The 17,261-nt window shown below is 43.5% G+C and overlaps 1 protein-coding gene across 2 annotated transcripts in view; it reads left to right on the forward strand.

Annotated features, from left to right (window-relative positions):
• LOC135556463 (DNA-binding protein RFX2) overlaps window positions 1-17,261 on the forward strand; it is a 67,335-nt gene that overhangs the window by 47,499 nt on the left and 2,575 nt on the right. The window contains exons 5-17 of one of the 2 annotated variants that reach the window (XM_064989691.1): window positions 388-655; window positions 3,555-3,629; window positions 4,933-5,114; window positions 5,281-5,400; window positions 6,709-6,830; window positions 7,098-7,216; window positions 10,125-10,237; window positions 10,466-10,617; window positions 10,720-10,817; window positions 10,934-11,083; window positions 11,241-11,449; window positions 16,817-16,970; window positions 17,174-17,216. In XM_064989691.1, the coding sequence (XP_064845763.1) occupies window positions 388-655; window positions 3,555-3,629; window positions 4,933-5,114; window positions 5,281-5,400; window positions 6,709-6,830; window positions 7,098-7,216; window positions 10,125-10,237; window positions 10,466-10,617; window positions 10,720-10,817; window positions 10,934-11,083; window positions 11,241-11,449; window positions 16,817-16,970; window positions 17,174-17,216 (1,805 nt within the window). The remainder of the gene's footprint in view (window positions 1-387; window positions 656-3,554; window positions 3,630-4,932; window positions 5,115-5,280; window positions 5,401-6,708; window positions 6,831-7,097; window positions 7,217-10,124; window positions 10,238-10,465; window positions 10,618-10,719; window positions 10,818-10,933; window positions 11,084-11,240; window positions 11,450-16,816; window positions 16,971-17,173; window positions 17,217-17,261) is intronic. The other variant, XM_064989693.1, reaches the window with a different exon arrangement.

The following is a 17,261-nucleotide window of genomic DNA, read 5'->3' on the forward strand; positions in this document are numbered from 1 at the left end:
TTTACTCCTGAACTTCTTTAGGCTTGCCATAGCAAAGGGCTTGAATACTTATTGACTCAAGACATTTCAGATTTTCATTTTTAATTCATTTGTATAAAAATAAAAAATAAAATGAAAAAAAATGAAAAACATCATTCCACTTTGATATTATAGGGTATTGTATGTAGACCAGTGACCCCAAAAATCTAAATTTAAGCCATTTAATTTTCTGTCTAACACAATAAAATGTGGAAAAAGTCAAAGCACTGTACCCTCTCTTTGCAACCCAATGGGTAATACTATAATAGGAACAGAATCTAAGTGATGCAATGTTACAGTATGTGATTCATATTTCACTCTGTATAGATCTGAGGTCATACCTTTACCTTATAGCACCTCTTTCCCCAGCCGGACAGCCTACTCCTATAACCCTGAGGCCCAGCTGTATGGGCAAGGTAGTGGAGGAGCCTACTTTGACTCTCAGGGTGGGGGTGCCCAAGTCACCACGGTGGTCTCCTCGGCCGGCGGCGGGCCGCCCCACGGTATGGTGGGCATCGCCATGGATGTGGGCGGTAGTCAGGTCATCTCCGGTGGCGGCACCTACCTGATCCACGGCGGGGGCATGGATGGGGGTCGCCACCACGCCTCACACTCTTCCCGCTCCTCCTCTGCTATGGTGAGCACCTTGGATGGGTTACATATACTCTGTCCTTTTTTGCTGTTAATGTTTCCATCCCAGTAGGTTTGTTTGATTGTGATATGACTACGTAAGTCCATCAAACATTATGGTATACAGTTGAAGTCGGAAGTTTACATACACCTTAGCCAAATACATTTAAACTCATGTTTTCACAATTCCTGACATTTCATCCCAGTAAAAATTCCCTGTCTTAGGTCAGTTAGGATCACCACTTTATTTTAAGAATGTGAAATGTCAGAATAATAGTAGAGAGAATGATTTATTTCAGCTTTGATTTCTTTCATTCACATTTCCAGTGGATCAGAAGTTTACATACACTCAATTAGTATTTGGTAGCATTGCCTTTAAATTGTTTAACTTGGGTCAAATGTTTCGGGTAGCTCTCCACAAGCTTCCCACAATGAGTTGGGTGAATTTTGGTCCATTCTTCCTGACAGAGCTGGTATAACTGAGTCAGGTTTGTAGGCCCCCTTGCTCACACACGCTTTTTCAGTTCTGCCCACAAATTTTCTATGGGATTGTGGTCAGGGCTTTGTGATGGCCACTCCATTACCTTGACTTTGTTGTCCTTTGGAAGTATGCTTAAGGCTAATTGTCCATTTGGAAGACCCATTTGCGACCAAGCTTTAATTTTCTGACTGATGTCTTGAGATGTTGCTTCAATATATCCACATTATTTCCATCCTCATGATACCATCTATTCTGTGAAGTGCTCCAGTCCCTCCTGTAGCAAAGAACCCCCACCACATGATGCTGTCACCCCCGTGCTTCATGGTTGGGATGGTGTTCACGGTTGGGATGGTGTTGCAAGCCCCCCCCCCCCCCCCTTTCCTCCAAACATAACGATGGTCATTTTGGCCAAACAGTTATATTTTTGTTTCATCAGACCAGAGGACATTTCTCCAAAAAGTACGATCTTTGTCCCCATGTGCAGCTGCAAACCGTAGTCTGGCTTTTTATGGCGGTTTTGGGGCAGTAGCTTCTTCCTTGTTGAGCGGCCTTTCAGGTTGTCGATATAGGACTCTTTTTACTGTGGATATAGATACTTTTGTACCTGCTTCCTCCAGCATCTTCACAAGGTCCTTTGCTGTAGTAGGTCCTTTGCTGTACTTGCTTACTATTGTTTGTACAGATGAACATGGTACCTTCAGGCATTTGGAAATTGCTCCGAAGGATGAACCAGACTTGTGGAGGTCTACAATTTTTTTTCTGAGGTCTTGGCTGATTTCTTTTGATTTTCCCATGATGTCAAGCAAAGAGGCACTGAGTTTGAAGGTAGGCCTTGAAATACATCCACAGGTACACCGCCAATTGACTCAAATTATGTCTATTAGCCTATCAGAAGCTTCTAAAGCCGTGACATAATTTTCTGGAATTTTCCAAGCTGTTTAAAGGCACAATCAACTTAGTGTATGTAAACTTCTGACCCACTGGAATTGTGATACAGTGAATTAGAATTAGTCTGTAAACAATTGTTGGAAAAATTACTTGTGTCATGCACAAAGTAAATGTCCTAACCGACTTGCCAAAACAATAGTTTTTTTAACAAGAAATTTGTGGAGTGGTTGAAAAACAAGTTTTAATGACTCCATCCAAAGTGTATGTATACTTCCGACTTCAACTGTAGTAGAGGCACCAACAATTGAGAAATTAATACCCATGTCTGAGAGTCAGTAATTCCATATCATTACATACACGAGGGATGGTTTATGGTTGCCTTTACTAAACAGCTTTTTAAGCCGTGTACGGATTAAAGTACCCTACAGTATATGAAGCGTGTCTAAATTATTAGTTACACCAACAAACAAATTGCTCTGCCGTAAAGGACAAATTGCCCTGCCTTACGCTGCCGTGGCTGTGACGCACGCTGGCGTGACTGTCATCACACCTGCTTGCCTGGCCTATCTGTTAAGCCTCAGGGAAACCTGAGTATGGGGTGAGCCTCAACCTCCCCAGTGCCCCATGGCATTACGGGAAGAGCAGGACAGGGGAAGCTGGACACAGGCTGGCTTAAATAATTCAGTGCTGCCTTGTTTTAGAGTTTTTCACAGGCACTTGAGCGCCCTGTGAAACAAAGCAACCCCTCGGCCTCGTTACCATTTGGCCAACAGCCCTTGGGAGACTTTTTAAGGCCTTGGAACGATGCCTGCTCTTTTTCTTCTCAAGTTTGGCCACTGTACCACGCATCTTTCTGTGGGTGTCTTTTCTCCCCCCCTCTTTAAAGCAAGCCCAGTCCCAGGTTTTATCATTCGCTATGCCAGCTAGTTTAACTTCTATTTCCTCTAATCCATGATACCGCAGAAAAATATCTAAATCATCTGGTAAATTCATTGAAATGGTTCCTTTGGGATAACAAACAGAAAGAAAAGAGGGGGATGATATGGAAATCTATATCTCCTGTAAGATGTGTTTTGTATTGGGCCAGTCAGTCCTTGTCTTGAATCGGTTGCAACAGTAACTGACCATTCCATATAACTGGTCATGTTTTGCATTGTGTGATGATTATTTTGGGGGAAAGATGGAATTTGTCGACTCATTGTCACTGTGCATGGTGTGACGTGGCCCTGTTTGCGGAATACATTTGCATAGTGTCAAACCAAGAAGGCCTTCAGTCAGCAGCTTAACCCCTTGAGTCCCCCTCATTTGCATGCTTTTGTCAGCCAATAATGAATTTGGTCGCAAGACTGACTGAGTGTAATAGAAATGCAGAGATCTGGCTGCAGCTAACCGTCTTATTTCCTTTCTGTTTTGTGATTTTGTTTTCCCTGTCTACCCCCTTCACCTCAATTCCTCTCTCCCTCTCTTTTTCGTTTCCCTCCTTTTTTGCTTCCTCCCGTTTTTAATTCTTTTTTTGCATGCTCCTTTTTTTCTTTAGCTTGAAATGGCGATTGAAAACCTCCAAAAGTCTGAAGGGATTGCAACTCACAAAAGCAGCCTGCTCAACAGCCATGTAAGTCAAACAGGAACTTTCTTTGAAAAGGATTAGAAAGGCCCACCTTTGTCTCCCTGGCTGTGGGCTACACTACCACTTGTCACTGAGATCTCTTCTCTTACTGCTGAAGGGAACTTACTGACAGACTTCTGCTAATGCTAGCCTCACGGTGCTGTGGCATAAAACACTACATTGTCGTCTGACCATAGACTTTCCTTGCATCTGCTGCCGCTTATTGCTCAACCACAACTTGTTGATTGTGGGACCTGCTGCTGGCTGGGCTTGCCTTGGCCATGTCTTGACAAAAGCTATGCATATTTAACCTCTTGCGTTTTCAGATTCCCCATCCTCCACATCATGACTGCTATGTGATTGTTATAACCACACAACGCCCTCCTTCCTTTTCAACGACTTCTTTACCAGAGCTGCCATTCAAACCAGCTATTTCATTGGATGCTAGGGGGTTCTTCTCCATTCCCGCTCTTAACCCTTGGTCACCTATCTAGAATCTCTATATTATCAAGCAGCTCCTGACAGTCATATTGTCATCAAGTCTCTAGTCGACTTCATGCTGTGTCTACCACACTCAGTCTGGCCAACCTGTTAATGAAGAAAAATATCCATCCCCACAGCTTGTATTTATTTATATTCCAACGGGCAATCATCATCCCTTTACCTCTCCACCATTCACCATCCACACAGACAGGGAAGTCCTCTCTATTGGAGAATAGGGGCGAGCAGAGTTCTATATTGCTCTAGTGGTCTAGTGGACAGGTATAATATGTGGTCGTCTGATGAGGCAATGAATGAGCAATTATCACTTCAAATACACCCCCCCCCCCCCCCCGACAGTTTAAGCCAAAATCTAAATTCTCACCCTCATGTTTAAACTCACTAAGTGTGTGTGTGTGTGTGTGTGTGTGTGTGTGTGTGTGTGTGTGTGTGTGTATGTGTGTGTGTGTGTGTGTGTGTGTTTCTGCTGTCCTTTGATAATAGAAGGCAGTGCTCTCCCTCTCCTTGGGCAGACAGCTGCAGGATGGAGGTACTGCAGAGGAGGCTCGTGGGAGGAGCCATAGGAGGACTGTCTCATTGTAATAACTGGAATGAATTAATGGAACGGAGGCAAACAAGTGGTTTCAATATTTTTGATGTTTGATACCGTTACATTTATTCCATTCCAGCTATTACAATGAGCCCATCCTCCTATAGCTCCTACCCACCAGCCTCCTCTGAGGTACTTTGAGGATCAGAGTGCAGCAGTAGGTGTCCAGTAGGTGACTGATGGTGTGTCTCTGTGCTGTGTGTGTGTGTGTGTGTGTAGCTGCAGTGGCTGCTGGATAACTATGAGACAGCGGAGGGGGTGAGCCTGCCCCGGAGCTCCCTCTACAACCACTACCTGCGCCATTGTCAGGAGCAGAAACTGGACCCTGTCAACGCTGCCTCCTTTGGGAAACTCATCCGCTCCGTCTTCATGGGCCTCAGGACCCGCCGCCTCGGCACTAGGTATGACCTTGATGGTGATGAAGAGCAGGTGTAGGATAATGTTAATGATAGATTAGAAAGATTGATTGATGATGCTGATAGTGAGGATTTATTCTGATGATGATAAAACAGATTACGAAGCTGATTACAATTTCCTTATTAACCCCCATGTTCCTGTTTGTTCCAGGGGCAACTCCAAGTACCACTACTATGGCATCAGACTGAAGCCAGACTCACCACTCAACAGACTTCAAGAGGACTCTCAGTACATGGCCATGAGACAGCAACCCATGCACCAGAAACAGAGGTGAACCCTCCCGCTCACATCCTCCACCTCTTCTCTCTTTCTCTCTCATCTGTCCATTCTGTCTGCCAAAGCTTTAACTTCTTGACGCACCCATCCCTTTAGCGGGATCATTTTCATCAACACCCGCTGAATTGCAGCGCGCCAAATTAAATTACTAAAAATATTTCATTTTCATGAAATCACAAGTGCAATATAGCAAAACACAGCTTAGCTTGTTGTTAATCCACCTTGCGTGTCAGATTTCAAAACAGCTTTTCGGCAAAAGCATAACAAGCGTTTATGTAAGAACATCTCTCTCAGTAGACAAAATTTTACAAACACTAGCAGCCAAGTAGATTGGGCACGAAAGTCAGAAAAGCAATAGATTAAATCGCTTATCTTTGATGGTCTTCGGATGTTTGCACTCACGAGACTCCCAGTTACACAATAAATGTTCCTTTTGTTCCATAAAGATTCTTTTCATATCCAAAATACCTCCATTTGTTTGGCGCGTTATGTTCAGAAATCCACAGGCTCGAGCGGTCATGACATCGCAGACGAAAATTCCAAATCGTATCCGTAATGTAAACAGAAACATGTCAAACGTTTTTTATAATCAATCCTCAGGTTGTTTTTAAAATATATAATCGATAATATATCAACCGGGACTGTCGCTTTTTCAATAGGAGAGGGAGAGACAATGGCTGCCCCACTCTGTTGCGCAAGCAAAACTCTGCCAACACCCAGCTATCCACTGACGCGATGTTATCTTTCTCGCTAATTTTTCAAAATAAAAGCCTGAAACTATGTCTAAAGACTGTTGACACCTTGAGGAAGCACTTCCTGGTTTGATTTTCCTCAGGTTTTCGCCTGCAATATCAGCTCTGTTATACTCACAGACAATATTTTGACAGTTTTGGAAACTTTAGAGTGTTTTCTATCCTAATCTGATAATTATATGCATATTCTAGTTTCTGGGCCTGAGAAATAGGCAGTTTCAAATGGGTACGTTTTTTTAGCCAAAAACAAAAATCCTGCTCCCTACACTCAAGAAGTTAATCCAGTTCCTTTTGATATTCTTTGAACATTTGACTTCATGTCCCCTGCCTCTGCCCAAATGACTTTTGTGGATTTTGAAATGCTTCTCTGCAATGGAGTGAAGTGGTGCACTCGTCCTCATTTCAGATACATGGTTTATTTAACCTCACACCTGCCTTTATTCTCCACTCTCTCCTATCCTCGTTTGTGCTTCCTGTCCTCTCCCAGTCATCCTTTAGTTCTTCCCAGCCCCACCCAACATAGCTGTGCTGCCCTCTCCCCTTTCCGCAGGTTCAAGCCCCTCCAGAAGGTGGATGGCATGGGAGACAGCCTGTCAGGAGGCTCCCAGCACTCAGCCAGCACCCCAGAGCAGTCTGTGGCAGCCCAGAGCCAGCATCACCAGCAGTACATTGGTAAGGAGCTCCGCTGGCCACACTGTAACACTGAGAGAACATCAGGTCCCCTGTACCAAAACAGAGCTAGCATTAATGCCATAGTTTGTGAACACTGAGGATAAAACAGTAATGATAAAAAGCTTTTAGACTGCTTGCATGGTAGCCTAGGGTATGGCCAGCCCAGTTTAATCACTGGATGCAAGATTTAATTATGTCGCTTCACATTATTATTAAACACCTCTTTGTTGTTGTTTGGGATTTGACCGTGTGTCATCGTGTCCGCAGATGTGTCACATGTCCTGCCCCCGTTCCCCACCCCTGACCTGGGCACCCAGCCCCTCCCCGAGCGTATCAACATGAATGACGTGAAGAAGCTGCAGAACCTGTACAGGGACCACTGTGAGGTATGTGGACACAGCGCCAACTAGCTGCAAACTCTGCACTGCTCTGGAGTGGTCTGGTCTGGTGAAACAGGCGCTTCCAGCAAGAGCGATAGACTGCAGCCCTCAACAGGTATCCTGTCCTAGTCGACGGCACTGCAAATTTGATGAAATTATGTATGGGGGAAACGATATTTCAGAGCTGGTGCTAGAACACATCCTTAGTTACTGTTGAATGTGATCGAAGAGAATACCAACTCCCTGGATGGGATACAGTAATGAGGGAGGGGGTGGTGAAATGTTTAATGTACATTTTTGGGGGACTTTCCAAGCTATATAGAGAGAAGGAGAGACCGAAAGGGAGAGGTGCCCTGAAAAGCTTAATTAAAGCACTGAATCCGTGGGTTTATCATATTAACCATGGCCTCCCTCTGTCCAGCCACACCACACTCCTTTTGTTCCAGCCTCCTTTCATCTCAGCTCAGCTTTCAAGACATGCCAATTAACCTTTCAGCGCGCTAGGTGGACATCTTGGTGTCTTTTTGTGCTCGCCTCCCCGTGGGCCTTTGTGTTGCCTTGTCATTGGACAGGCACATGGGCTCCTGCCTTTGTCTGGCCGGCGCATTTCTGTCACTCTCACAGCTCACTGTGTGTTTCTGTGTGTTTAATGTTTATGCGCTTTTCTCTTTGTGAGCAAACAACCATCTGTTAACTTTATACTAGGAGGATTATTGATGGTAAATTAAATGTACTATGTAAAATAAAGGTAAAAAGCATACAAAGGACAAATCAAGGTGAAGGTCCAGGAAGAACTTATTCCTCACCCTGCTTTCAGTGGAAATACAGCTGTAGATTTTCTGTTTCAAATTAAATCACATTTTATTTGTCACATGCGCCGATGTAGACAGATGTAGAACTTACTGTGAAATGCTTACTTACAAGTCCTTAATCAACTATGCATTTCAAGAAATATAGTTAAGAACACATTACTAAATAAACAAAAGTTAAAAAGGCTATATACATGGGGTACCGATACCAAGTCAATGTGTGGGGGTACAGGTTAGTCGAGGTCATTTTTACATGTACAGTGCCTTCGGAAAGTATTCAGAACCCTGGACTTTTTCCAGATTTTGTTACGTTACAGCCTTATTCTAAAATGCATTAAATAAAACAAAATCATCAGAAATCCACACACACAATACCCCAAAATGACAAAGTGAAAACAGGTTTTTATACATTTTTGAAAATGTATTAAATGTTTTAAACAGAAACACCTTATTTACATAGATATTCAGACCTTTTGCTATGAGACTTGAAATTGAGCTCTGGTGCATCCTGTTTCCATTGATCATCCTTGAGATGTTTCTACAACTTGATTGGAGTCCACCTGTGGTAAGTGTCCTAGCAAAGAGTCTGAATACTTATGTAAATAAGGTCTTTTTTAAATATATTTTTTTAAGAAATTCACAAACATTTATAAACCTGTTTTCGCTTTGTCATTATGGGGTATTGTGTGTAGATTGCTGAGGATATTTTTATTTAAGCAATTTTGGAATAAGGCTGTAACGTAACAAAATGTGGAAAAAGTCAGGGTCTGAATACTTTCTGAAGGCCCTGTAGGTCCTGGATGGCAGGAAGCTTGGCCCCAGTGATGTACTGGGCCGTACTCACTACCCTCTGTAGCGCCTTATTTTCGGAACATTTTGTTTCATACAAGCAAAGCATTAATTATCTCTATAAACATTCATATTCATTCACTTTGGCGCCGATACATGCATTTATTATTATATGTCAAAGTTATTGATAAGAACCAAATATCCTGCTATCAGACTCGCCAATTAAGCATGCTTTTGTTGAGTTGAATGATAAAATGAGCAATAAAAACTCCAGCGTGGAAGGAAATTAATAAATCAGGTAAAACCACATAAAGAAGTGTCTGTGTGTGGGGGCAGCGTTAAGGAACCTCAGTCCCAGCATGCTCCTCTCTGTCATTCTTTTCTCTCCCTCTCCCTTTTCTCTCTCGCTCTAGCCATAGTTTCTAAAGCATGCTGTTTTTCCTGTGTGTCGAAACTGGGGAGGCAAAACGCTTGTTTGTAGGGGCAGGGGAATTCTTCTTTTTGTTTTGGAGTTTAGTGTTTAAGCTGTTGCCCAGAGCAACGGTAAACAAGGTTACCATAGTGATCCTTGGAGAGGAAGCAAAAACATATCATGTGATTGAAGGAAAGCCTATACTGTGCTGGGCTGTAACTGGAGACTGGGAGCATGTCCTGCCAAAGGAGAATCTCTGAGCATGGTGTGAAGAGTGAATAGAGACACTACCACTAATCACAGAGCACTGATAGACAGAACATACAGGAGGTTCACTGCTGCTCTGTTACTGAGGGTTGACTGTGGCTTCACTGTCTATATTATGTCATATTTAAACATACCTTAGGCTATATCTGTGGCCATTTCAATTATTTTTGACATTGTCAAAGTGAAATTGTCTTCTTTTAGCCCATATTGTTACTGGAAAATTGTATAGTGAGTTGGTAAATCTTTAGTATAGTAAATCTGTCATGTGGAGATTTGATTGGCGTGTTGATTATAGTATGTAGCACATGCTCAGAACTCGGTATGTGAGAGTTCAAACAGGAATGAGGAAGCTGTGTGGACTTGAGGCTTCCCAATATTACAGGGACACACATACAGCACACACTATAGTCCCTGTTAAAGCCATGTTACAGCTTAATTCCTAGTAAATATCACTCAAATATTATCTGTTCTGATTTGGGATCAATGGGTTGGAAGGAAGGCAGCATTTAGCTTGGACTCAGCCTCTAACCACCAGTCAGGAGGCTGCTGCAGAGAAACTTTGTTGTGTGTCTTGTTGCCATGGCTCAGCTCTGTGTTTTGTCCTTCCCATCTCCCCTCCTCCTCCTCTCCCCCGTAGGCTACTCTGGATGTGGTGATGAACCTCCAGTTCCACTACATTGAGAAGCTGTGGCAGACCTTCTGGTATTCAACAGCGCCATCTAGTGACGTAACCACCACCATCCCCAACAGGTCAGACAACAGGATTGAGAAAGTAATATTTGAATTAGGAATAAATATCATATTTGCTTTCAGGCTTTATATGCATGTATGTTTTCTGTGATAAAGTGTTATTTTAGTGATTATGTGTGTGTGTGTGTGTGTGTGTGTGTGTGTGTGTGTGTGTGTGTGTGTGTGTGTGTGTGTGTGTGTGTGTGTGTGTGTGTGTGTGTGTGTGTGTGTGTGTGTGTGTGTGTACAGTGATGAGGACATGGAGGGGGTGATCCCCAGGGAGAAGCTGATGGCTCTGTGCAAGTATGAGCCTGTCAAGCTGTGGATGAGGAGCTGTGACCATATCCTGTACCAGGCCCTGGTGGAGATCCTCATCCCTGACGTGCTTCGCCCTGTCCCCAGTCAGTACACCTACCTAACTTCAGCATTATTACATTATAATATCATTATCGCACTCAATGTATTATATTTATCCCAGCTGATTTTTTTTTTTTTTATTGCAGGTACTCTCACTCAGGCCATTCGCAACTTTGCCAAGAGTCTGGAGGGCTGGCTGACCACAGCCATGAGCGACTTTCCCAATGAGATTGTACGCACCAAGGTATAAAACACCTTCCAACACCCTCGTAGTCATTCTGCAGACAGCTGAACTCGCAGATATACATTACACGCGATACATTCCCAGGTGAAGTTAACCATCTCTTGTATGTGCTATAGGCAGCGGTGGTGAGTGCATTTGCTCAGACCTTACGTCGGTACACCTCTCTGAACCACCTGGCCCAGGCGGCCCGCGCCGTGCTGCAGAACACCTCCCAGATCAATCAGATGCTCAGCGACCTCAACCGCGTCGACTTCGCCAACGTACAGGTAGGACCATGGAGCTAATAATTCCTTGGGTACATCTTTGTTGCACAGTGGGAAGAAAACACTTCCGTGTGTGTCCATGTGTGTGCATGCATTTCTGTTTGTACCTGTACCTTGTAAATCCTCTCAGACTTGGGGTTTGTGTGTTGTTGGTCTACAGGAGCAGGCGTCGTGGGTATGCCAGTGTGACGAGACTGTAGTCCAGCGGCTGGAGCAGGACTTCAAGGTGACCTTGCAGCAGCAGAGCTCTCTGGACCAGTGGGCCGCCTGGCTGGACAACGTGGTCAACCAGGTCCTCAAGCCCCACGAGGGCAGCACCAGCTTCCCCAGGGCTGCAAGACAGTTCCTGCTGAAGTGGTCCTTCTACAGGTATGGACCCTATCTAAACAGACAGACAGACAGACCTCGATAGATAGATCGTGTTGATAGATAGATCGATCTCTAAAGATAGATACACTACATGACCAAAAGTATGTGGACACCTGATCGTCGTACACCTCATTCCAAAATCATGGGCATTAATATGGAGTTGGTCCTCCCTTTAGCTGCCTAAACAGCATCCACTCTTCTGGGAAGGCTTTCCACTAGATGTTGGAACATTGCTTTGTGCACGGGGACATTGTCATGCTGAAACAGGAAAGGGCCTTCCCCAAACTGTTGCCACAAAATTGGAAGCACAGAATCGTCTAGAATGTAATTGTATGCTGAGTTCTGTTCTGTGAGCTTGTGTGGCTTACCACTTCGCGGCTGAGCTGTTTCCACTTCACAATAACAGCACTTAGTTGACCAGGGCAGCTCCAGCAGGGCAGAAATTTGACAACCTAACTTGTTGGAAAGGTGGTATCCTATGACGGTGCCACGTTGAATGTCACTGAGCTCTGCAGTAAGGCCATTCTACTGCCAATGTTTGTCTTTGGAGATTGCATGGCCGTTGCTCGATTTTATATACCTGTCAGTAACGGGTGTGGCTGAAATAGCCAAATTTTGTGTGTGTGTGTGTGTGTGTGTGTGTGTGTGTGTGTGTGTGTGTGTGTGTGTGTGTGGTACCAGTCAACAGTTTGGACATTTTCTACATTTATAGAATAATAGTGAAGACATCAAAACTATGAAATAACACATGGAATCATGTAGTAACTAAAAAAGTGTTAAACAAATCAAAATATATTTTTGATTCTTCAAAGTAGCCACCCTTTGCCTTGATGACAGCTTTGCACACTTTTGGCATTCTCAACCAGCTTCACCTGAAATGCTTTTTCAACAGTCTTGAAGGAGTTCCCACATATGCTGAGCACTTGGCTGCTTTTTCTTCACTCTGCAGTCCAACTCATCCCAAACCATCTCAATTTGGTTGAGGTCGGGTGATTGTGGAGGCCAGCCCTTACACATTCTAGAGGTGTGTTTCGGGTGATTGTTCTGTTGAAAAACAAACCAGTCTGAGATGGTGTATTGCTGCAGATTTCTGTGGTAGCCATGCTGGTTAAGTGTGCCTTGAATTCTAAATAAATCACAGTGTCACCAGCAACGCACCCCTACTCCACCACACCTTCTCCTACATGCTTCACGGTGGGAAATACACATGTGGAGATCATCCGTTCACCCGTGCGTCTCACAAAGACAAGGCGGTTGGAACAAAAAAATCTCACATTTGGACTCATCAGACCAAAGGCCAGATTTCCAATGGTCTAATGTCCTTTGCTCATGTTTCTTGGACCAATCAAATCTCCTCTTCTAATTGGTGTCCTTTAGTAGTGGTTTCTTTGCAGCAATTCAACCATGAAGGCCTGATTCACGCAGTCTCCTCTGAACAGTTGATGTTGAGATCTGTCTGTTACTTGAACTCTGTGAAGCATTTATTTGGGCTGCAATCTGAGGTGCAGTTAACTCTAATGAATGTATCCTCTGCAGCAGAAGTTACTCTGGGTCTTCCTTTCCTGTGGTGATCTTCATGAGAGATGGTTGATGGTTGATGGATTTTGCAACTGCGCTGTAAGACATAGTCCTTCACATGTTCAAAGTCCTTGACATGTTCCTGATTGACTGAACATCATGTCTTAAAGTAATGATGGACTGTCGTTTCTCTTTCCTTATTTGAACTGTTCTTGGTATTTTACCAAATAGGGCTATCTTCTGTATACCACCCCTACCTTGTCACAACACAACTGATTGCATTAAGGAATGAAATGACACAAATGAATGTTTATCTTCTTAGGGATCAAATCCCGTTAACGGGATCGATTTGACAACATCCGGTGAAATGGCAGAGCACCAAATTCAAATTATTAGAAATATGTTTTTATTTAACTAGGCAAGTCAGTTAAGAACAAATTCTTATTTTCAATGACGGCCTAGGAACAGTGGGTTAACTGCCTGTTCAGGGGCAGAACGACAGATTTGTACCTTGTCAGCTCGGGGTTTTGAACTTGCAACCTCCCGGTTACTAGTCCAACGCTCTAACCACTAGGCTACCCTGCCGCCCCGTAACTTTTATACAATCACAAGTGCAATACACCAAATTAAAGCTTTACTTCTTGTTAATCCAGCCACCGTGTCAGATTTCAAAAAGGCTTTACGGCGAAAGCAAACCATGCTATTATCTGAGGACAGCATCCCATCAAACAAACACAGACAATCATATTTCATCCCGCCAGGCGCGACAAAAAAACTCAGAAATAACGATATAATTCATGCCTTACCTTTGAAGAGCTTCTTCTGTTGGCACTACAATATATCCCATAAACATCACAAATGGTCCTTTTGTTCGATAAATTCTGTCGTTATATCTCCAAAATGTCAATTTATTTGGCGCGTTTGATCCAAAAAAACACCGGTTCCAACTCGCCCGACATGACTACAGATTATCTAATAAATTACCTGTAATTTCGAACAACTTTCCTAATCCAACTTTAGGTATTTTTGAATGTAAATAATAGATAAACTTTTAAGATGGGATAAAATGCATTCAATAGCGGATAAAAACAAAGTGGAGCGAGCTTTCAGGTCGCGCGCCCCAACCACAACAGTACACTAGACACAACCCTCATTCTGAACAACCCTACTTCTTCATTACACAAAGGAAAAACATCAACCAATTTCTAAAGACTGTTGACATCCAGTGGAAGCGATAGGAACTGCAAGCAAGTGCCTTATAAATCTAGATCCACATAGAAAACCCATTGAAAACATTGTCACCTCAACAAAAGAATTCTGGATGGTTTGACCTCGGGGTTTCGCCTGCCAAATAAGTTCTGTTATACTCAGACATTATTCAAACAGTTCGAGAAACTTCAGAGTGTTTTCTATCCAAATTTGGTAATAATATGCATATCCTAGCTTCTGGGCCTGAGTAGCAGGCAGTTTACTTTGGGCACGCTTTTCATCCGGACGTGAAAAAACCGCCCCCTAGCCTAGAGAGGTTAACAAGGCACACCTGTTAATTGAAATGCATTCCAGGTGACTACCTCATAAAGCTGGTTGAGAGAATGTCAAGAGTGTGCAAAGCTGTCATCATGGCAAAAAGTCACTATTCACTATTATTCTACAATGTAGATAATAGTACAAATAAAGAAAAACCCCTGAATGAGTAGGTGTCCAAACGTTTGGCTGGTACTGTATGTATGAGGCCACTGTGTTCCTTCGGAAATTATTAAGACCCCTTGACTTTTTCCACATTTTGTTACGTTACAGCCTTATTCTAAAATGGATTAAATCGTTTTTCCCCCCTCAAGCTACACACCATACCCCATAATGCCAAAGCAAGAACAGGTTTAGACATTTTTTGCTAATTTATAAAAAATAAAAACTGAAGTATTACATTTACATAAGTATTCAGAACCTTTCCTCAGTACTTTGTTGAAGCACCTTTTGCAGCGATTACAGTGTTGAGTCTTTTCGCACCTTGGCACAACTGTATTTGGGGAGTTTCTCCCATTCTTCTCTGCAGATCTTCTCAAGCTCTGACAAATTGGATGGAGAGCGTCACTGCACAACTATTTGCAGGTCTCTCAAGAGATGTTCGATCAAGTTCAAATCCGGGCTCTGGCTGGGCTACTCAGGGACTTTTAGAGACTTGTCCCGAAGCCACTCCTGCGTTGTCTTGGCTCTGTGGTTAAGGTATTTGTCCTGTTGGAAGGTGAACCTTCACCCCAGTCTGAGGTCCTGAGCGCTCTGGAGCAGGTTTTCATCAAGAATCTCTCTGTATTTGCTCTGTTCATCTTTCCCTCGATCCTGACTAGCCTCCCAGTCCCTGCCTCTGATAAACATCCTCACAGCATAATGCTGCCTCCACCATGCTTCACCGTAGGGATAGTGCCAGGTTTCCTCCAGATGTGACGCTTGGTATTCAGGCCAAAGAGTTCAATCTTGGTTTCATCAGACCAGTGAATATTGTTTCTCATGGTTTGAGAGTCTTTAGGTGCCCTTTTGGCAAACTCCAAGCGGGCTGTCATGTGCATTTTTACTGAGTTGCTTCCATCTGACCTCTCTAACATTAACTCCTGATTGTTGGAGAGATGGTTGTCCTTCTGGAAGGGTCTCCCATCTCCAGAGGAACTATGGAACTCTGTCAGTGGCCATCGGGTTCTTGGTCACCTCCTTGACCAAGGCCCTTCTCCCCCGATTGCTCAGTTTGGCCAGGCGGCCAGCTCTAGGAAGAGTCTTGGTGGTTCCAAACTTCTTCCATTTAAGACTTATGGAGGCCACTGTGTTCTTTGGGACCTTCAATGCTGCAGAATTGTTTTGGTACCCTTCCCCAGATCTGTGTCTCGACACAATCCTGTCTCGGAGCTCTACGGACAATTCATTCGACCTCATGGCTTGGTTTTTGGTCTGACATGCACTTTCAACTGTGGGATCTTATATATCCAAATCATGTCCAATCAATTGAATTTAACACAGGTGGACTCTAATCAAGTTGTAGATGGATGCTCAATGTAAACAGCATGTATCTGAGCTCCATTTCGAGTCTCATAGCAAAAGGAACAAACTTTTCACTTTGTCATTAAATGGTATTGTGTGTATATTGCTGAGTAAAATATTTTATTTAATCCATAATTTCAATGTATTTAATGTAACAAATGTGGAAAGTCAAGGGGTCTTAATGTTTTCTGTGCGTGTGTGTGTGTAAAACTGCCAAAATAAGTATGTTTGAAAGCAGTTGATTCCACACAGTATTGGTTCTAATCAGTGCAATGCAATCAGTTGTGTTGTTAATTAAGCAATGAACGTCCCATCATGTTTAGGGTCATGTATAAAAAGTATTTTGGCTAGCATGGCTGGAAGAGATCTCAGGGACTTTGAAAGAGGGGTCTCAAAGAAGCATAGGGGGTTTAAAGGGTGTGTGTCTCAGTTACCAGATCTCAACCCAATTGAACACTTAACACTGGAGTGGTGCCTGAGACAGCGTTTTCCATCAACAATACACCAAATGATGGTATTTCTCGTGGAAGAATTGTCACATCCCTCCAATTGAATTACAGCACTTGTAAAATCTATGCCAAGGTGCATTGAAGCTGTTCTGTCCTAATGCCCTATTAAGACACTTTATGTTGGCGTTTCCTTTATTTTGGCAATTACCTGTATATATACAGTATGCATTTTCACTAAAGTGTGGTAGTATTTTCAGGCTGATGAATTTTGGTGGTTAGGGTCATGTGGCGTTGGCAGAAGCTCATTGGGGCTATGTTAATGTAATTTCTCTCTGATTGCCTCCTCCCTCTCTCCCCTCCTCCTTTCCCCCAGCTCCATGGTGATCAGGGACCTGACCCTGCGTAGTGCTGCTAGTTTCGGCTCCTTCCATCTCATCAGGCTGCTCTACGACGAGTACATGTTCTACCTGGTGGAGCACCGCGTCGCCCAGGCAACCGGAGAGACGCCCATCGCTGTCATGGGAGAGGTGAGTGGGCAGCCTTTCATGTACCAGTTTCCTTGAGCTATCCTGTGGAACTCCTGCAAAAGTCTGAAATAATTATGCATATTTTATCGCACACCAGGTTGTATGGTGAGAGTTTCTGGTTATGAGGTAAATGGCCTGTTGACAGCATGTAAATCTGTATTAGCCCATTACTAATATAATTTCTCCTTTCTTCTGAAACACAGTTCAGTGACCTAAACTCAATGTTGCCCATGCTCATGGATAAAGGTTGGTCTACTCTCCCTGGCTCCTAGTGTTTGACTTGCTGTCCCC

This window comes from Oncorhynchus masou, chromosome 15 (genome assembly GCF_036934945.1).
Source record: "Oncorhynchus masou masou isolate Uvic2021 chromosome 15, UVic_Omas_1.1, whole genome shotgun sequence".
Taxonomy (NCBI): domain Eukaryota; kingdom Metazoa; phylum Chordata; class Actinopteri; order Salmoniformes; family Salmonidae; genus Oncorhynchus; species Oncorhynchus masou.